The sequence below is a fragment of the Hypanus sabinus genome, unplaced genomic scaffold, assembly GCF_030144855.1.
Source record: "Hypanus sabinus isolate sHypSab1 unplaced genomic scaffold, sHypSab1.hap1 scaffold_2539, whole genome shotgun sequence".
Classification (NCBI taxonomy): domain Eukaryota; kingdom Metazoa; phylum Chordata; class Chondrichthyes; order Myliobatiformes; family Dasyatidae; genus Hypanus; species Hypanus sabinus.
This window is the reverse complement of record NW_026780664.1, coordinates 1-22,556: the sequence shown is the minus strand read 5'-3', so window position 1 is coordinate 22,556 and position 22,556 is coordinate 1. Positions and strand designations below refer to the sequence as shown.

The 22,556-nt window shown below is 53.9% G+C and overlaps 1 protein-coding gene across 1 annotated transcript; it reads left to right on the top strand.

The window, feature by feature from the left end:
- Positions 1–7,095: 7,095 nt before the first annotated feature.
- Positions 7,096–14,558, top strand: LOC132388029 (FAD synthase-like; the record flags this gene model as incomplete). Its single annotated transcript, XM_059960374.1, has 4 exons — positions 7,096–7,194; positions 8,370–8,559; positions 10,452–10,525; positions 11,081–14,558. Coding segments are annotated over 4 exons (499 nt in total), but the record flags the coding sequence as incomplete, so codon positions are not given.
- Between the last annotated feature and the right edge of the window lie 7,998 nt (positions 14,559–22,556).

Genomic DNA, 22,556 nt, shown 5'->3' with positions numbered 1-22,556 from the left:
CTACACCGACCCTTCACACACTGCCCCTACACCGACCCATCACACACTCCCCCTACACCGACCCATCACACACTCCCCCCACACCGACCCATCACACACTCCCCCTACACCGACCCATCACACACTCCCCCTACACCGACCCTTCACACACTGCCCTACACCGACCCATCACACACTCCCCCTACACCGACCCTTCACACACTCCCCCCACACCGACCCTTCACACACTGCCCCTACACCGACCCATCACACACCCTCTACACCGACCCTTCACACACTCCCCCCACACCGACCCTTCACACACTCCCCCCACACCGACCCATCACACACTCCCCCCACACCGACCCTTCACACACTCCCCCCACACCGACCCTTCACACACTCCCCCCACACCGACCCTTCACACACTCCCCCCACACCGACCCTTCACACTCTCCCCCCACACCAACCCATCACACTCTCCCCCCACACCGACTCATCACACACTCCCCCCACACCGACCCTTCACTCGCTACCCCCACACCGATCCTTCACACACTCCCCCCACACCGACCCTTCACACACTTGCTCCACACCGATCCTTCACACACTCCCCCCACACCGACCCTTCACTCACTCCCCCCACACCGATCCTTCACACACTCCCCCCACACCGTCCCTTCACACACTCCCCCCACACCGACCCTTCACTCACTCCCCCCACACCGACCCATCACTCACTCCCCCCACACCGATCCTTCACTCACTTGCTGCACACCGTCCCTTCACACACTCCCCCCACACCGACCCTTCACTCACTCCCCCCACACCGATCCTTCATACACTCCCCCCACACCGACCCTTCACTCACTCCCCCCACACCGAACCTTCACTCACACCCCCCACACCGATCCTTCACACACTCCCCCCACACCGACCCTTCACTCACTCCCCCCACACCGATCCTTCACACACTCCCCCCACACCGACCCTTCACTCACTCCCCCCACACCGACCCATCACACACTCCCCCCACACCGACCCTTCACACACTCCCTCCACACCGACCCTTCACACACTCCCCCCACACCGTCCCTTCACACACTCCCCCTACACCGACCCCATCACACACTCCCCCTACACCGACCCTTCACTCACTCCCCCCACACCGACCCATCACACACTCCCCCCACACCGATCCTTCACACACTCCCCTCACACCGACCCTTCACACACTCCCCCCACACCGATCCTTCACACACTCCCCCTACACCGACCCTTCACTCACTCCCCCCACACCGACCCATCACACACTCCCCCCACACCGACCCTTCACTCACTCCCCCCACACCGATCCTTCACTCACTTGCTCCACACTGTCCCTTCACACACTCCCCCCACACCGACCCTTCACTCACTCCCCCCACACCGATCCTTCACACACTCCCCCCACACCGATCCTTCACACACTCCCCCCACACCGACCCTTCACTCACTCCCCCCACAACGATCCTTCACACACTCCCCCCACACCGACCCTTCACTCACTCCCCCCACACCGATCCTTCACTCACTTGCTCCACACCGTCCCTTCACACACTCCCCCCACACCGACCCTTCACTCACTCCCTCCACACCGATCCTTCACACACTCCCCCCACACCGACCCTTCACACACTCCCCCCACACGATCCTTCACACACTCTCCCCACACCGACCCTTCACTCACTCCCCCCACACCGACCCATCACACACTCCCTCCACACCGACCCTTCACTCACTCCCCCCACACCGATCCTTCACACACTCCCCCCACACCGAACCTTCACTCACTCCCCCCACACCGATCCTTCACACACTCCCCCCACACCGAACCTTCACTCACTCCCCCCACACCGATCCTTCACACACTCCCCCCACACCGACCCTTCACTCACTCCCCCCACACCGATCCTTCACACACTCCCCCCACACCGTCCCTTCACACACTTGCTCCACACCGACCCTTCACACACTCCCCCCACACCGACCCTTCACACACTCCCCCCACACCGATCCTTCACACACTTGCTCCACACCGTCCCTTCACACTCTCCCCCCACACCGACCCTTCACACACTCCCCCCACACCGACCCTTCACACACTCCCTCCACACCGACCCTTCATACACTCCCTCCACACCGATCCTTCACACACTTGCTCCACACCGTCCCTTCACACACTCCCTCCACACCGACCCATCACACACTCCCCCCACACCGATCCTTCACACTCTCCCCCCACACCGACCCTTCACACACTCCCCCCACACCGACCCATCTCACACACTCCCTCCACACCGACCCTGCACACACTCGCTCCACACTGTCCTATCACACACTCCCCCACACCGTCCCTTCACGTACTCCCCCTACACCGACCCTTCACACACTCCCTCCACACCGACCCTTCACACACTCCCTCCACACCGACCCATCACACACTCCCTCCACACCGACCCTTCACTCACTCCCCCCACACCGATCCTTCACACACTCCCCCCACACCGATCCTTCACACACTCCCCCCACACCGACCCTTCACTCACTCCCCCCACAACGATCCTTCACACACTCCCCCCACACCGACCCTTCACTCACTCCCCCCACACCGATCCTTCACTCACTTGCTCCACACCGTCCCTTCACACACTCCCCCCACACCGACCCTTCACTCACTCCCCCCACACCGATCCTTCACACACTCCCCCCACACCGACCCTTCACACACTCCCCCCACACGATCCTTCACACACTCTCCCCACACCGACCCTTCACTCACTCCCCCCACACCGACCCATCACACACTCCCTCCACACCGACCCTTCACTCACTCCCCCCACACCGATCCTTCACACACTCCCCCCACACCGAACCTTCACTCACTCCCCCCACACCGATCCTTCACACACTCCCCCCACACCGAACCTTCACTCACTCCCCCCACACCGATCCTTCACACACTCCCCCCACACCGACCCTTCACTCACTCCCCCCACACCGATCCTTCACACACTCCCCCCACACCGTCCCTTCACACACTTGCTCCACACCGACCCTTCACACACTCCCCCCACACCGACCCTTCACACACTCCCCCCACACCGATCCTTCACACACTTGCTCCACACCGTCCCTTCACACTCTCCCCCCACACCGACCCTTCACACACTCCCCCCACACCGACCCTTCACACACTCCCTCCACACCGACCCTTCATACACTCCCTCCACACCGATCCTTCACACACTTGCTCCACACCGTCCCTTCACACACTCCCTCCACACCGACCCATCACACACTCCCCCCACACCGATCCTTCACACTCTCCCCCCACACCGACCCTTCACACACTCCCCCCACACCGACCCATCTCACACACTCCCTCCACACCGACCCTTCACACACTCGCTCCACACTGTCCTATCACACACTCCCCCACACCGTCCCTTCACGTACTCCCCCTACACCGACCCTTCACACACTCCCTCCACACCGACCCTTCACACACTCCCTCCACACCGACCCATCACACACTCCCTCCACACCGACCCTTCACACACTCCCCCCACACCGACCCTTCACACACTCCCTCCACACCAACCCATCAAACACTCCCCCCACACCGACCCTTCACACACTCCCCCCACACCGACCCTTCACACAATCCCCCCACACCGACCCTTCACACAATCCCCCCACACCGACCCATCTCACACACTCCCTCCACACCGACCCTTCACACAATCCCCCCACACCGACCCTTCACACAATCCCCCCACACCGACCCATCTCACACACTCCCCCCACACCGACCCTTCACACAATCCCCCCACACCGACCCATCTCACACACTCCCTCCACACCGACCCTTCACACACTCGCTCCACACTGTCCTATCACACACTCCCCATCACCAACCCATCAAACACTCCCCCCACACCGACCAATCACAGACTCCCTCCTCACAGACCCTTCACACACTCCCTCCACACCGACCCATCACACACTCCCCCCACACCGACCCTTCACACACTCCCTCCACACCGACCCATCAAACACTCCCCCCACACCGACCCTTCACACACTCCCCCACACCGACCCTTCACACACTCCCCCCACACCGACCCATCACACACTCCCTCCACACCGACCCTTCACACACTCCCTCCACACCGACCCTTCACACACTCCCTCCACACCGACCCTTCACAGACTCCCTCCACACCGACCCTTCACAGACTCCCTCCACACCGACCCTTCACACACTCCCTCCACACCGACCCATCACACACTCCCCCCACACCGACCCTTCACACTCTCCCCCCACACCAACCCATCACACCCTCCCCCCACACCGACCCTTCACACTCTCCCCCCACACCGACTCATCACACACTCCCCCCACACCGACCCTTCACTCACTACCCCCACACCGACCCTTCACTCACTCCCCCCACACCGATCCTTCACACACTCCCCCCACACCGACCCTTCACACACTCCCCCCACACCGACTCATCACACACTCCCTCCACACCGATCCTTCACACACTCCCCCCACACCTACCCTTCACTCACTTGCTCCACACCGTCCCTTCACACACTCCCCCCACACCGACCCTTCACACACTCCCCCCACACCGACCCTTCACTCACTCCCCCCACACCGACCCTTCACACACTCCCCCCACACCGAACCTTCACACACTTGCTCCACACCGACCCTTCACACACTCCCCCCACACCGACCCTTCACACACTCGCTCCACACCGACCCTTCACACACTCCCCCCACACCGACCCTTCACACACTTGCTCCACACCGTCCCTTCACACACTCCCCCCACACCGTCCCTTCACACACTCCCCCCACACCGACCCATCACACACTCGCTCCACACCGACCCTTCACACACTCCCTCCACACCGACCCATCACACACTCGCTCCACACCGACCCTTCACACACTCCCCCCACACCGACCCTTCACTCACTCCCCCCACACCGACCCTTCACACTCTCCCCCCACACCGACCCTTCACACACTCCCCCCACACCGTCCCTTCACACACTCCCCCCACACCGACCCTTCACACACTCCCCCCACACCGAACCATCACACACTCCCCCCACACCAACCCTTCACACACTCCCCCCACACCGATCCTTCACACACTCCCCCCACACCGAACCATCACACACTCCCCCCACACCAACCCTTCACACACTCCCCCCACACCGATCCTTCACACACTCCCCCCACACCGACCCTTCACACACTCCCTCCACACCGAACCTTCACACACTCCCCCAACACCGAACCTTCACACACTCCCTCCACACCGAACCTTCACACACTCCCCCAACACTGACCCATCACACACTCCCCCCACACCGACCCTTCACACACTTCCCGCACACCGACGCTTCACACAGTCCCCCCACACCGACCCATCACACTCTCCCCCCACACCGACCCTTCACACACTCCCCCCACACCGATCCTTCACACACTTGCTCCACACCGTCCCTTCACACTCTCCCCCCACACCGACCCTTCACACACTCCCTCCACACCGACCCATCACACACTCCCTCCACACCGACCCATCAGACTCTCCCCCCACACCGCCCCTTCACACACTCGCTCCACACTGTCCCATCACACAGTCCCTCCACACCGACCCATCACACACTCCCCCCACACCGACCCATCACACACTCGCTCCACACCGACCCATCACACACTCCCTCCACACCGACCCTTCCCACACTCCCTCCACAACGACCCATCACACACTCCCCCCATACTGACCCTTCACACACTCCCCACACACCGACCCTTCACACACTCCCCCCACACCAACCCTTCACACAATCCCCCCACACCGACCCTTCGCACACCGTCCCATCACACAGTCCCGGGGTCAGACACAGAGTGAAACTCCCTCCACACTTTCCAATCACACACTCCCAGGGTCAGACACAGAGTGAAACTCCCTCCACACCGTCCCATCACACACTCCCGGGGTCAGACACAGAGTGAAACTCCCTCCACACCGTCCCATCACACACTCCCGGGGTCAGACACAGAGTGAAACTCCCTCTACACCGTCCCATCACACACTCCCGGGGTCAGACACAGAGTGAAACTCCCTCCACACTGTCCCATCACACACTCCCGGGGTCAGACACAGAGTGAAACTCCCTCCACACTGTCCCATCACACACTCCCGGGGTCTGACACAGAGTGAATCTCCCTCCTCACCGTCCCATCACACACTCCCGGGGTCAGACACAGAGTGAAACTCCCTCCACTCTGTCCCCTCACACACTCGCTCCACACCGTCCCATCACACACTCCCGGGGTCAGACACAGAGTGAAACTCCCTCCACACTGTCCCCTCACACACTCCCTCCACTCCGTCCCATCACACACTACCGGGGTCAGACACAGAGTGAAACTCCCTCCACACCGTCCCATCACACACTCCCGGGGTCAGACACAGAGTGAAACTCCCTCCACACTGTCCCATCACACACTCCCGGGGTCAGACACAGAGTGAAACTCCCTCCACTCTGTCCCATCACACACTCCCGGGGTCTGACACAGAGTGAATCTCCCTCCACTCTGTCCCCTCACACACTCCCTCCACACCGTCCCATCACACACTCCCGGGGTCAGACACAGAGTGAAACTCCCTCCACACTGTCCCCTCACACACTCCCTCCACACCGTCCCATCACACAGTCCCGGTGTCAGACTCAGAGTGAAACTCCCTCCACACTGTCCCCTCACACACTCCGGGTGTCAGACTGAGTGAAACTGCCTCTACTCTTATCAAGTGAACCCTTTGTTCTGGTGCCCCTCCTCCTCTGCCCCGCCCACATTCATTGGCTCCACTTCTCCCCCACTATCCCTGCTCACTACTATCATCCAGTGGCTGGGCAGAGTACTCCTGCACCGGCTTGTGGGTTTTTGTGAGGCTCTTTCCCCTGGGTGTGGGGAGTGGAGGGGAAGCCTTCGACAACCCTGACTATACCAGTGACCAGAGTCTGCTGTGTTTTGTGAAGGGCGAGTATTGGGTGTAAACACCAGCTGCAGGCACTCTACATCCGGATAGTGTCGCCTTTCCCAGAGCTGGAACAGTTCATTCAGGACACCTGCAGGAGGTGAGTTGGTCACCATTGGCAGACCCCAATCCCCATCCTGATCCCATCGTGTAGTCCACTCCCAGGGATCTCTTATTCTGTATATAACCCACTCCCCATCCTGACCCCATCGTGTAGTCCACTCCCAGGGATCTCTTATTCTGTATATAACCCACTCCCCATCCTGAGCCCCGGTTTAAATCCCAGCCTGTAACACACTACCCGGGATCTGTTATTCTGTATATAACCCCACTCCGACCCTGGGATTAGATCCCAGCCTGTAACTCACTCTCAGGAATCTGCTATTTTGTGTATGAATCCCCTAAATCCCAGGATTAGATCTCAGTCTGTAATCCACTCATAAGGTTCTGTTATTCTGTATATAAAGCGCCTAAATCCCTGGATTAGATCCCAGTCTGTAACCCACTCCCAGGAATCTGTCATTTTGTGTATGAACTCCTGGATTAGATCCCAACCTGTAATCCACTCTTGGGCAAACACGAGGTTGACAGTGCTTCTCCCTATAGATGCTGCCTGGCCTGCTGTGTTCCACCAGCATTTTGTGTGTGTTGTTGTTTGAATTTCCACTCTTGAGTATCTGTTATTCTATATATAAACCTCTGGATCAGATCCCAGTCTGTAACCCACTTGTGGGGATCTGTTATTCTATATATAAACCTCTGGATCAGATCCCAGTCTGTAACCCACTTGTGGGGATCTGTTATTCTATATATAAACCTCTGGATCAGATCCCAGTCTGTAACCCACTTGTGGGGATCTGTTATTCTATATATAAACCTCTGGATCAGATTCCAGTCTGTAACCCACTTGTGGGGATCTGTTATTCTATATATAAACCTCCTGAACCCCTGAATTAGATGCCAGTCTGTGACCCAGGAATCTGATATTCTCTATATAAACCTCCCTAAAACCCCTGGATTAGATCCCAACCTGTAATTCACTCCCAGGGATCTGTTATTCTTTATATAAACCCCCTGAACCCCTGGATTAGATCCCAGCCTGTAACCTACCCCTAAAGATCTGTTATTCTATATATAAACGCCACTCCGTCCCCAGGATTAGTTCCCAGTCTGTAACTCACTCAGGTGGTCTCGTATTTTGTATATAAACTCCCGGACCCTTGCAGCATTGTGGAAGGTGATAACTCCATTGCTTGATGCTTATTTCTGCCCCAGGTACAACCTGCAGCTCTACACCGTGTGCGGGAACATCAAGGAGGCGCTGACGGACCTGAAGGTGCGCCACCCTCACATCAAGGCCGTGCTGATGGGCACCCGGCGCGATGACCCCTACTCCCAGACCCTGAACCCTATGTGTCCGACTGACCCAGGCTGGCCCGAGTACATGAGGGTGAATCCACTGCTGGTGAGTGCGAGAGGCAGGGGATGGTTCCGCGTCTCCTAATGCGAGGGAGGGAGGGAGGGAGACCGTTCAGCCTGTCGAGTCTCTGCTGACCGAGACACCCATCTAAGCTCGTCCCATTTGCACCGTGCCGGATTGATTGCGAGCCTGTGGGAGTGCAGAGTGAATCGCGCTGTGAGGGGTTGTGCGTCAGACGAGCAGGAGGCATTCTCTTTCGGGGGTGGGCTTTGGGAGCACATTTTTGTCCCAGCCGGCCCAGAACGTAGCTCCGGCACCGTGAGTTCCCAGCGTGTGCCATCACTAATGCGGCTCTCTCACTCCTTTTGTAATTCTTGCCCCATGCAATACTTAACCCCGTTCGCCCACGCGCACGAGAAAACTCTGCAAGCAACACACACACAAACGCGCCTATGGAAAAGAGTAAACAGTCGATGTTTCAGGCTGAGACCCTTCACCAGGACTGGAAAAAGAGATGAGAAGGTGGGGAGAGGGGAGGGGAAGAAGTGCAAGGTGGTAGGTGAAACCAGAATAGGTGGGAAGTTGGTGAAAGAGATAACGGGCTGGAGAAGGGGGCATCTGATAAGAGAGGAGAGTGGACCATGGAGGAAAGGGAAAGTGGAGGAGCACCAGAGGGGGTTGGTGGGCAGGTAAGAGAGCGAAATGGGAGTGCGGAATGGTGAAAGCCAGTGGGGGGGGGGACAATAACTGGACGTTCGAGATATCTATATTCATACCATCGGGTTGGAGGCTACCCAAATGGAATACAAGGTGGTGGTTGTTCCTCCAGCCTGAGTGTGGCAGTAGAGGAGGTCCTGCACTGGCATGTCAGAGCAGGAATGGGAAGTAGAACTGGATTGGGTGGCCACTGGGAGATCCCACACTTTCTGACGGACAGAGCGGAGGTGCTCGGCAAAGCAGTTTCCCAGTTTACTTCGGGTCACACCGAGGCCATACCAGGCATGCCAGATGCAGTCGATGACCCCAACGGACTCTCAGCTCACCTGGAAGGACGGTTTGGGTCCTGGATGGTGGTGAGGGAGGAGGTGTGGGGGCAGGTTCCACTTGCTAGGGTAAGTGCCAGGAGGGACGAATGGATAAGGGAGTCACGTAGGGAGCGATCCCTGCTGAAAGTGGGGGTGGTGGGGGAAGATGTGCTTGGTGGTGGGATGCTGTTGGAGGTGGCAGAAGTTACGGAGAATTATGTGCTGCTGGGGCGGTAGGTGAGGAACCCCATCCCTGATAGGGTGACTGACAGCCAGTGGGTACGACTTCCCAGAGGACTTGCAGATATCCACAAACTTGTGATTCCTGCATAGAGTCCTCGACCTCTGGATTTCCCATCTACCCTTGGCCCTCCATGTTGATCACACCGCCCACCAATAGCCAGACACTAGGCCTCGAGCTCTGGACTCCTGGGACGCTCTGACTCCATGAGTCCTTTCCGCACTCTTTCCCAGCCATGGCAGAATAGCAGTTAGCATGAGGCTGTTACAGATTGGGACATTCCAGGGTTCAGATTGAATTCCGGCCATGTCTGTAGAGTCTCTGTACGCACTCCCGCAGAATGCATGAGGTTTCTCCCGGTGCTTCGCTTACCTCCCACGGTGTTGGTGGGTTAATCGGTCATTGTAAATTGTCCCGTGATTGAGTTAACTAACTGGGGTTGTGGGGTTGCTGGGGCTGGAAGGGCCAACTCCGCATCCTGCCGATATAGAAATAAACTCCTCTTCCCAACCTCGTCTGTGTTCCTGTTGCTCGGGGTCCCAGCACTGGTGATGCCTCTGTGGTGGAATAGCCGAAGCTATACCCAGTCCCAGTTCCTTTTTGCCCGTGGGTTGGAAGGAGGGGTTTTGTGAGGAAGCGAGTGACTCTGACCACCTGTATCCTGTCCCCAGGACTGGAGTTACCACGACATCTGGGAGTTCCTACGTACCCTCTACATCCCGTACTGCATCCTCTATGACAAAGGGTAGGTGCTCTTTCTCCGGCCAGGGACCCTGTCCCGCTCAGGGGAGCTCAGTCCCACGCTTTCCTTCCCAAGCTCCCGGGAATTCCCGAGTCTCACGGCCCCCTCCCCGCTTCCCCTGCAATGCGTGCAGAGCAAGATCCCAGAAACAGTGACAGGGCAACGGCCCCGCTCAGGGGAGCTCAGTCCCGCGCTTTCCTTCCCAAGCTCCCGGGAATTCCCGAGTCTCACGGCCCCCTCCCCGCTTCCCCTGCAATGCGTGCAGAGCAAGATCCCAGAAACAGTGACAGGGCAACGGCCCCATTAGCCGTGGGTGTCATGTCCATTGTGTTCTGGTAGGCAGGGGCAGTGCAGTGCTCCCTCCCCCACGCTGCCCGCCGCCCCTCCCTCACCACCTCACCCCTCCTCCCACAGCTCAGAGCTCCGTCCTCACTGCCCCTCCCTCAGTGCGGCACTCCCTCCCTGTGTTGGGGGAGTTGTTGGGAGGGGAGGCGGGGAACTGTGGTAACGTGTCCACACATTCTCTCTCTCTCTGCCCCCTGTCCCCCCCACCCCCAGCTACACCTCCCTGGGCAGCATGGACAACACCAGAAAGAACCCCAATCTGCGCTACGTGACGGGGCTGGGCCAGGAGTGCTACCGTCCCGCCTACCAGCTGGAGAAGGAGGCTGAGGAGCGAATGTCGCGAACGTAACTCAATGCAGATCCTCACTGGGTGGTCACTGTCCTCCACGCTGGATTTCCCACCGGCTCCCCTCACCTCCACCTCCTCCTCTCTGCCCTCCAACACTGTCCCTTCCTTCCTCCCTCACACCTCCATCTCCCCACCTCCTCATCTCCTCCTCCAACACTGCCCCTTTCCTCCCCTTCCTTTTCCTCACCCCTCACTACCTTCCCCTCCCTTTGCCTTCCTTCGCCTTACCTCTGCTCTCCCTGAGCCCCCCCAACTCTCCCTCTATGCTTACTCCCTCTGACCCTCTCACTTCCTCCCCCACTTTCCTCTCTCCCCCTCCCCCCTCCCACTCTCCTCCTCACTCCCCCTCACCCATCACGCCCCTGCTCTCCCCATTCCGTGTTCAGGGCTGAACCCAGTAACCCTGCCCTGATATTTGCAGTTAGGGGTCTGACAGTAAGTCCCATACTAGCCCCATCCCATGGGGAGACGGGATGCTGGGGTGACTTCGGGCTGTTGAACTGTAGTGGGCTCCACCTAAGCCGTTCCTGGCCTAGACAAAACACTACAGCACAGGCCCTTTGGCCCATCTAGTCCTTGCTAAACCAGTGATCTGCCAAGTCCCATCAACCTGCCCTTCAAACCCCTTTCATCTGTATACTGATCCAAATTTCTCTTAAACGTTGAAATTGATGCCAAATCCACCACTTGTGCTGGCAGCTCATTCCACACTCTCTGAGTGAAGAAGTTCCCTTTCATTTTCCCTTAAACACAAGACCTTTCACCCTTAACCCATGACCTCTTATTGTAGCCTCACTCAACCTCAGTGGAAAAATCCTGCTGTCATTTACCCTCGCTACAAATTGTGTATCAAATCTCCCCTCAATCTTCTGTGTTCCAGGGAATAAAGTCTTAACTTCTTCAGCTTTACCCTAAAATTGAGGCCTTCAAGTCCTTATAAATCTTCTCTGTACCCTTTCAATCTTACTTACATCTTTCCTGTAGTTAGGTGACCAAAACAGCACACAATCCTCCAAATTAAACCTCGTCGATTTCAACATAACATCCCAATTTCTGTGCTCAGTGCATTTATGGAAGCCAGTGTGCCAAAAGCTTTCTTCACGACCCTGTCCACCTGTGGTGCCATTTTCAAGGAATTATGGATCTGTATTCCCAGATCTCTGTGTTCCACCACACTCCACAGTGCCCTACCACTCCTCCCAAAGAGCAAAACCTCACACCTGTCTGCATCCAATTCTATCTGCCATTTTTCAGCCCATTTTTCCAGATCCCACTGCAAGCTTTGATAATCTTCCTCACTATCTAGCTAACCACATTATCATCCAGATTGTTGACATAGACGTAAAACAACAATGAACCCAGCACCGATCCCTGTGGCACACCGCTAGTCACAGGCCTCCACTCAGAGAGACGACCATCTGCTACCACCCTCTGGCTTCTTCTGTGAAGCTACTGTCTAATCCAATTTACTACCTCATCTTGAATACGTCAGCTGAACCTTCTTGACCAACCTCACGCTCTGTCACATCTACAACACAGAACTCAGAACATCGAGCTGCCAGTCCTGTCCCTCCTGCAACCAAGATTTACTAATGGCTGCGTCCAGACTCCGGGCAGGTGAGTCTGAGACCTCGGGCATTAGGATAGGATTCCAATTCTGGGGCCAGACACTCTCCTCATGGCTCAAGAAAGCAAGGATGTTACCCTCTTCCTGACTCTGGGCAAATCCCCTCACTGCCCTTCGAGGGGGTGGGGCCTCACCCCAGCTTGAGCCATTGCAGTCCGTTCAGGGAAGGGAGGGAGTTCCAAGTTCCCGATCTGACGGCGGTGAAGGAACTGCTGACATGATAACGAGTCGGGATGGCAGAGGAGGACCCTGCAAATGGTGGTGTTTCCCTCGGCAAGGAAGATGGCTGGATCAGGGGAGACAAGTGACTGTGGTGTGTTTTCTAAGGGTTGTTTAGAGGCGGAGGGGAGGAGGGAGGTGTCGAACCTCTGAGAGTTGTTGGAGCCAACACACCCAGGAAGTGGAGAGTCTTGTGATCTATGCCTTATAAACAGGAGAAAGTCCTTGGCTCTCAGGAGGTGGATCACGCTGCCAGGTACAATACACCTGGGAGGTCCTGTGATATTAGGAGGGGAGCCCCAGGAATTTAACTGCTTATGTCAAAAATTCACTCATTAATTCCCAAATTCTATTGAAAATCCGTGTGAACATTAGCAGAGCCAACTTCAGCAGAGGTGATCCGACTAGAGACATAGTTTGTCTATGTTAGTGGCCACTTTATTAGGTACACCTGCTCGTTAATGCAAATATCACGTCAGCCAATCATGTGGCAGCAACTCAATGCATAAAAGCATGCGGACTTGGTCAAGAGGTTCCGTTGCTGTTCAGACCAAACATCAGAATGTGGAAGAAATGTGATCTTTGTGGCTTTGAATGTGGATTGGTTGTTGGTGCCAGATGGGGTGGTTTGAGTATCTCAGAAACTGCTGATCTCCTGGGATTTTCACGCGCAAAGACTCTACAGTTTACAGAAAAAAACATCCAGTGAGTGGCAGTTCTGTGGGTGAAAACACCTCGTTAATGAGAGAGGTCAGATTCGTTCGAGCTGACAGGAAGGGGACAGTAACTCAAATAACCACCCGTTATGACAGAGCATCTCTGAACGCTCAACACGTTGAAAGTTGAAGTGGATGAGCTGCAGCAGCAGAAAACCACACCGGGTTCCTCTCCTGTGCCTAACACAGTGGCCACTGAGTGGATGTCTGGAAGGTACATTTGAGGTGTGTTTAAATGTTCAGCGCTGATTCATGACAAAGTCAACTTTATAATTGTATTTAATCAATGTCCACTTTGTAATTGTATTTAATATGATCACAGTATATTCAGTTAAAGACTGCTGTAATTTTGTGTTTGTCTTTCTGTCTGTAAATACCGTCGATACCCCTGGTGCCAAAGGGAGACAGGTTGTCTGAAATCCCCTCAGTGGTTTTATCCCTGCTCCAAGTTCAATTTTATGGCTCCACTCATCCCTAATTCTTAGTCAAAGTGTTGTGTGTTTCACTCCCTTTGCAGAGATTTGAGCCGCGTGGAGGGAGTTTCACTCTGTGTCTGACCCTGGGAGTGTGTGATGGGACGGTGTAGAGGGAGTTACACTCTGTGCCTGACCCCGGGAGTGTGTGAGGGGACAGTGTGGAAGGAGTTTCACTCTGTGTCTGACCCCTGTAGTGTGTGATGTGACGGTGTGGAGGGAGTTTCACTCTGTGTCTGACCCCGGAAGTGTGTGATGGGACGGTGTGGAGGGAGTTTCACTCTGTGTCTGACCCCAGGAGTGTGTGATGGGACAGTGTGGAGGGAGTTTCACTCTGTGTCTGACCCCGGGAGTGTGTGATGTGACGGTGTGGAGGGAGTTTCACTCTGTGCCTGACCCCGGGAGTGTGTGATGTGACGGTGTGGAGGGAGTTTCACTCTGTGTCTGACCCCGGGAGTGTGTGATGGGACGGTGTGGAGGGAGTTTCACTCTGTGCCTGACCCCGGGAGTGTGTGATGTGACGGTGTGGAGGGAGTTTCACTCTGTGTCTGACCCCGGGAGTGTGTGATGGGACAGTGTGGAGGGAGTTTCACTCTGTGTCTGACCCCGGGAGTGTGTGATGGGACAGTGTGGAGGGAGTTTCACTCTGTGTCTGACCCCGGGAGTGTGTGATGGGACAGTGTGGAGGGAGCTTCACTCTGTGTCTCACCCCGAGGATGAAACAGACCAGGAGGTTTGATTGTGATGGCTCCTGCAGTCCCACAACCAGATGAATAACAGGTGTGTTTTGGGGAACGAAAAATCTCCCAGCTGGGTCAACTTCAGTGAGGTCAATTGAATGCAGCAGCCCACAGTCACCAATGTTTGCGACGTTTGTTCCTCGTTCACTAGTGTGTGCGTTAATGAGTGTGTGTGCGTAAATGAGTGTGTGTGCGTTAATGAGTGTGTGTGCGTTAATGAGTGTGTGTGCGTTAATGAGTGTGTGCGTTAATGAGTGTGTGTGCGTTAATGAGTGTGTGTGCGTTAATGAGTGTGTGTGCGTTAATGAGTGTGTGCGTTAATGAGTGTGTGTGCGTTAATGAGTGTGTGTGCGTTAATGAGTGTGTGTGCGTTAATGAGTGTGTGCGTTAATGAGTGTGTGTGCGTTAATGAGTGTGTGTGCGTTAATGAGTGTGTGTGCGTTAATGAGTGTGTGCGTTAATGAGTGTGTGTGCGTTAATGAGTGTGTGTGCGTTAATGAGTGTGTGCGTTAATGAGTGTGTGCGTTAATGAGTGTGTGTGCGTTAATGAGTGTGTGCGTTAATGAGTGTGTGTGCGTTAATGAGTGTGTGCGTTAATGAGTGTGTGCGTTAATGAGTGTGTGTGCGTTAATGAGTGTGTGCGTTAATGAGTGTGTGTGCGTTAATGAGTGTGTGCGTTAATGAGTGTGTGCGTTAATGAGTGTGTGTGCGTTAATGAGTGTGTGTGCGTTAATGAGTGTGTGCGTTAATGAGTGTGTGCGTTAATGAGTGTGTGTGCGTTAATGAGTGTGTGTGCGTTAATGAGTGTGTGCGTTAATGAGTGTGTGCGTTAATGAGTGTGTGCGTTAATGAGTGTGTGTGCGTTAATGAGTGTGTGCGTTAATGAGTGTGTGCGTTAATGAGTGTGTGCGTTAATGAGTGTGTGCGTTAATGAGTGTGTGTGCGTTAATGAGTGTGTGCGTTAATGAGTGTGTGCGTTAATGAGTGTGTGTGCGTTAATGAGTGTGTGTGCGTTAATGAGTGTGTGCGTTAATGAGTGTGTGCGTTAATGAGTGTGTGTGCGTTAATGAGTGTGTGTGCGTTAATGAGTGTGTGCGTTAATGAGTGTGTGCGTTAATGAGTGTGTGTGCGTTAATGAGTGTGTGCGTTAATGAGTGTGTGCGTTAATGAGTGTGTGTGCGTTAATGAGTGTGTGCGTTAATGAGTGTGTGCGTTAATGAGTGTGTGCGTTAATGAGTGTGTGTGCGTTAATGAGTGTGTGCGTTAATGAGTGTGTGTGCGTTAATGAGTGTGTGCGTTAATGAGTGTGTGTGCGTTAATGAGTGTGTGTGCGTTAATGAGTGTGTGCGTTAATGAGTGTGTGCGTTAATGAGTGTGTGTGCGTTAATGAGTGTGTGCGTTAATGAGTGTGTGCGTTAATGAGTGTGTGTGCGTTAATGAGTGTGTGCGTTAATGAGTGTGTGTGCGTTAATGAGTGTGTGTGCGTTAATGAGTGTGCGCGTTAATGAGTGTGTGTGCGTTAATGAGTGTGTGTGCGTTAATGAGTGTGCGCGTTAATGAGTGTGTGTGCGTTAATGAGTGTGTGTGCGTTAATGAGTGTGTGCGTTAATGAGTGTGCGCGTTAATGAGTGTGTGTGCGTTAATGAGTGTGTGTGCGTTAATGAGTGTGTGTGCGTTAATGAGTGTGTGTGCGTTAATGAGTGTGTGTGCGTTAATGAGTGTGCGCGTTAATGAGTGTGTGCGTTAATGAGTGTGTGCGTTAATGAGTGTGTGTGCGTTAATGAGTGTGTGCGTTAATGTGTGTGTGCGTTAATGAGTGTGTGTGCGTTAATGAGTGTGTGTGCGTTAATGAGTGTGTGTGCGTTAATGAGTGTGTGCGTTAATGAGTGTGTGTGCGTTGAGTGTGTGCGTTAATGAGTGTGTGTGCGTTAATGAGTGTGCGCGTTAATGAGTGTGTGTGCGTTAATGAGTGTGTGTGCGTTAATGAGTGTGCGCGTTAATGAGTGTGTGTGCGTTAATGAGTGTGTGTGCGTTAATGAGTGTGTGTGCGTTAATGAGTGTGTGCGTTAATGAGTGTGTGCGTTAATGAGTGTGTGTGCGTTAATGAGTGTGTGCGTTAATGAGTGTGTGCGTTAATGAGTGTGTGCGTTAATGAGTGTGTGCGTTAATGAGTGTGTGCGTTAATGAGTGTGTGTGCGTTAATGAGTGTGTGTGCGTTAATGAGTGTGTGTGCGTTAATGCGTGTGTGTGCGTTAATGAGTGTGTGTGCGTTAATGAGTGTGTGCGTTAATGAGTGTGTGCGTTAATGAGTGTGTGTGCGTTAATGAGTGTGTGCGTTAATGAGTGTGTGCGTTAATGAGTGTGTGTGTTAATGAGTGTGTGCGTTAATGAGTGTGTGCGTTAATGAGTGTGTGCGTTAATGAGTGTGTGCGTTAATGAGTGTGTGTGCGTTAATGAGTGTGTGCGTTAATGAGTGTGTGCGTTAATGAGTGTGTGTGCGTTAATGAGTGTGTGTGTTAATGAGTGTGTGTGTTAATGAGTGTGTGCGTTAATGAGTGTGTGTGTTAATGAGTGTGTGCGTTAATGAGTGTGTGCGTTAATGAGTGTGTGTGTTAATGTGTGTGTGCGTTAATGAGTGTGTGTGCGTTAATGAGTGTGTGTGTTAATGAGTGTGTGTGTTAATGAGTGTGTGCGTTAATGAGTGTGTGTGTTAATGAGTGTGTGTGTGTTAATGAGTGTGTGTGTTAATGAGTGTGTGCGTTAATGAGTGTGTGTGTTAATGAGTGTGTGCGTTAATGAGTGTGTGCGTTAATGAGTGTGTGTGTTAATGAGTGTGTGTGTTAATGAGTGTGTGTGTTAATGAGTGTGTGTGCGTTAATGAGTGTGTGTGTTAATGAGTGTGTGTGTTAATGAGTGTGTGTGTTAATGAGTGTGTGCGTTAATGAGTGTGTGCGTTAATGAGTGTGTGTGTTAATGAGTGTGTGCGTTAATGAGTGTGTGTGTTAATGAGTGTGTGCGTTAATGAGTGTGTGCGTTAATGAGTGTGTGCGTTAATGAGTGTGTGTGTTAATGAGTGTGTGTGTTAATGAGTGTGTGTGTTAATGAGTGTGTGTGTGTGTTAATGAGTGTGTGTGTGTGTTAATGAGTGTGTGTGTTAATGAGTGTGTGCGTTAATGAGTGTGTGCGTTAATGAGTGTGTGCGTTAATGAGTGTGTGCGTTAATGAGTGTGTGTGTTAATGAGTGTGTGTTAATGAGTGTGTGTTAATGAGTGTGTGTTAATGAGTGTGTGCGTTAATGAGTGTGTGCGTTAATGAGTGTGTGTTAATGAGTGTGTGTGTGTTAATGAGTGTGTGTGTTAATGAGTGTGTGTGTTAATGAGGGTGTGTGCGTTAATGAGTGTGTGTGCGTTAATGAGTGTGTGTGCGTTAATGAGTGTGTGTGTGTTAATGAGTGTGTGTGTTAATGAGTGTGTGTGCGTTAATGAGTGTGTGTGCGTTAATGAGTGTGTGCGTTAATGAGTGTGTGTGTTAATGAGTGCGTTAATGAGTGTGTGTGTGTTAATGAGTGTGTGTGTTAATGAGTGTGTGCGTTAATGAGTGTGTGTGTTAATGAGTGCGTTAATGAGTGTGTGTGTTAATGAGTGTGTGTGTTAATGAGTGTGTGTGTTAATGAGTGTGTGTGTGTTAATGAGTGTGTGCGTTAATGAGTGTGTGCGTTAATGAGTGTGTGTGTTAATGAGTGCGTTAATGAGTGTGTGTGTTAATGAGTGTGTGTGTGTTAATGAGTGTGTGTGTTAATGAGTGTGTGTTAATGAGTGTGTGTGTTAATGAGTGTGTGTGCGTTAATGAGTGTGTGCGTTAATGAGTGTGTGTGCGTTAATGAGTGTGTGCGTTAATGAGTGTGTGCGTTAATGAGTGTGTGTGTTAATGAGTGTGTGCGTTAATGAGTGTGTGCGTTAATGAGTGTGTGCGTTAATGAGTGTGTGTGCGTTAATGAGTGTGTGTGTTAATGAGTGTGTGTGTTAATGAGTGTGTGCGTTAATGAGTGTGTGTTAATGAGTGTGTGCGTTAATGAGTGTGTGCGTTAATGAGTGTGTGTGTTAATGTGTGTGTGCGTTAATGAGTGTGTGTGCGTTAATGAGTGTGTGTGTTAATGAGTGTGTGTGTTAATGAGTGTGTGCGTTAATGAGTGTGTGTGTTAATGAGTGTGTGCGTTAATGAGTGTGTGTGTTAATGAGTGTGTGCGTTAATGAGTGTGTGCGTTAATGAGTGTGTGTGTTAATGAGTGTGTGTGCGTTAATGAGTGTGTGTGTTAATGAGTGTGTGTGTTAATGAGTGTGTGTGTTAATGAGTGTGTGTGCGTTAATGAGTGTGTGTGTTAATGAGTGTGTGCGTTAATGAGTGTGTGTGTTAATGAGTGTGTGCGTTAATGAGTGTGTGTGTTAATGAGTGTGTGCGTTAATGAGTGTGTGTGTTAATGAGTGTGTGTGTTAATGAGTGTGTGTGTGTTAATGAGTGTGTGTGTTAATGAGTGTGTGTGTTAATGAGTGTGTGTGTTAATGAGTGTGTGTTAATGAGTGTGTGTGTTAATGAGTGTGTGCGTTAATGAGTGTGTGTGTTAATGAGTGTGTGTGTTAATGAGTGTGTGTGCGTTAATGAGTGTGTGTGTTAATGAGTGTGTGTGTTAATGAGTGTGTGTGTTAATGAGTGTGTGTGTTAATGAGTGTGTGCGTTAATGAGTGTGTGCGTTAATGAGTGTGTGTGTTAATGAGTGTGTGTGTTAATGAGTGTGTGCGTTAATGAGTGTGTGTGTTAATGAGTGTGTGCGTTAATGAGTGTGTGCGTTAATGAGTGTGTGTGTTAATGAGTGTGTGCGTTAATGAGTGTGTGTGCGTGCGCGCGAGCCTTTGGCAAGTCGCTGACTGACTGCTCTTACAGACAAGCACAAAGTGAGTATAATGGCACAGCATTGTGTGCAGATTGTCTGCCTGTGCTCTGATAGTTGGTCTCCTCTCAGTGGGTACCTCGGATTTGGCACCGGCTGTAAATTAATGGTGAGTAACCTGAGGGAGATATTCCTAGAGCAATACCCCCGGCCTCTGTCACCCATCTTTCCCCTGGCACCTGCCCATCACCCATACAATCTCTCCGTGTGTGTGCGTACGTGCATTCTGCCTGCCTCGGGACCTAATCCCTTGCATTGTTCCACGGTGTCCTGTCAGAGCCAGGCTGGCTGACTCGACCTCTCTGGTGCTGATTCAGCTCGGGGAAGATTGTTCTACGGCTTTCTGTGTCCGGTGGGTGGGAAGGGTACCGGGAATTGTCCACAAACAATTCTTTTTCTCTCCCCTCTCCTCCATCATCCCTCCCTTTTATTCCCCACCACCCCTCCCTCGCTCCCCTCTCGTCCCTCTCACCTCTCCCCTTACCTCCTCCCTCCTCTCCTGCTCCCCTTACCCCCTCCCTCCTCTCCTGCTCCCCTTAGCCCCTCCCTCCTCTCCTGCTCCCCTTACCCCCCTCCCCTGCTCCATCTCTCCCCCTCCCTCCCCATCATCCCCTTTCCCCTGCTTCCCCCCTCCCTCCCCATCATCCCCTCTCCCCCGCTTCCCCCTCCCCTCCCCCACTCTTACCCCTCCCCCCACTCTTACCCCTCCCCTCCCCCCACTCTTACCCCTCCCCTCCCCCACTCTTACCCCTCCCCTCCCCCCACTCTTACCCCCTACTCCCCTCTCCCCCACTCCCCTCTTCCCCCTCTCCCCCACTCCCCTCTTCCCCCCTCTCCCCCACTCCCCTCTTCCCCCCTCTCCCCCACTCCCCTCTTCCCCCTCTTCCCCCCTCTCCCCTCTCCCCCACTCCCCTCTTCCCCCCTCTCCCCCCTCCTCCCCCTCTGATCAGCGGTACTGATGTTGCCTCACGGACCGAGATTGAGTGAAAAGTTTGTGTTGATCACACAGAGCACTGAGGTGGAGAATGGTTAATGATCGGTGAGGCCGGTGGACAATCACAACAGGTTACATCTGATCGAAAGTGGGGTTGGAACCTGCCCCTGAGCCCGGCGGTACGGGCGTTCCTGTACTCCTGGCCTCTCAATCTCCCTGGAATTGACCTTGCACTTGGTAGTTTTCACACGTTGTCCGGAGTCCCGATGAAGGGTCTCGGTCCGAAACGCCGACCGTTGACTCTTTTCCATAGACGCTGCCTGGCCTGCTGAGTTCCCCCAGCATTCTGTGTGGTCGCTCGGATTCCCAGCGTCTGCAGATCTTCTCTTGCTTGTGGCCTTGTACTGTAGTGTTTTTACATTCTGTTATGCTTTACAGTACCTCGTTCTACCTCAATGCTCTGTGTAATAATGTGAATGCCCACAAGAAAATTAATCTCAGAGTGACATATATTTGATAATAAATTTACTTTGAATGTATCTGTGACCATAAAAGGCCGATTCCGATACCGATGGGAGCGGGGAGAAGAGTGGGATTGCGTTGGCTGTTCTACCGGGGCACCGGGAGCTGAGGGGAAGAGGCTGGGACTGGGGAGGGTCTCCGCCTGGGAGGTTGTGTCCTGCTAGTCAATGGGGGTGGGGTTGACCAATGGCGGGGGCCGAAGGGCGGGTCCCGATCCCCGGTAAGGGAGGGTGCTCGGTGCGGACAGCTGATTCCGCCGGGGCCATGGGTTTTGGATTTCCTGTCCAGAGTTTCCTGGGCCGGCTCGGCACCTCGGCTCTGATACAGGCCCTCTGGGACTGCCTCTACATTCTCCTTTGCTGCTGGTGTATCAAGAAAATAATCGACTGATGTCCGCCCGTCGCTGACCCGCAGAGAGAAGGGACGGGCGCCCCACCCCGTCCCTACTCCCGTTCCAAAGCCGCTCGCCCACCGGGACGCAGAGGCTGAAGGTGAGACCGTGAAGGGACTCAGAGGTGCTCGGCGGAGCTTCCCTCCTTTCCCCGGGTAACCGGGATGGACACGGACAGACGCAGGGCCGGGCGGTGTGCCTGTGTGGTTGGGCAGAGTCCCGGAACCGGTCTCGACCGCTGGTGCTTAGTGTGTCTGTCTGTCTGCGGTGTTCGTCCGACCCTCTGACCGTCTGGTTCCTCCCGGGTGGCGCGGCGGGTTTGTCTCCACCAAAGGAGGCGTCAGGCACTCCTTCCTCCGCCAGCCGGCAGGTCACCCTTGGGCACCCTGCTCAGCACCCCCCCCCCCCCCATCAGGGCCACATGAAACCACGGGAGCAGGAGTCCTGACAGCAGGCAGACGATCTCTGAAGAGTGTCGATAATGGCTGGGGTCCCCCGTCTTGTAAGGACTCCGCCCAGAAGAAGGCAATAGCAAACCACTTCTGGAGAAAAAATTGCCAAGAACATTCACGGTCGTGAGGGGCGACGTGCCGGGCCGCTGTAATTCACTCCCCTGCTCTGTGAGTGAGGGGAGAATCTTGGGGGAGCTGGTGGAACTGAGGGGAAAATGAAATGCTTGGTGGATAGCTGGCCTTTGAGAGAGCGCCTGGGTGTGGAGGTTGTAGATAGTTCCAGAAATAAGAGCCCCATTAGAATAGGGTTGGCATCCAGGC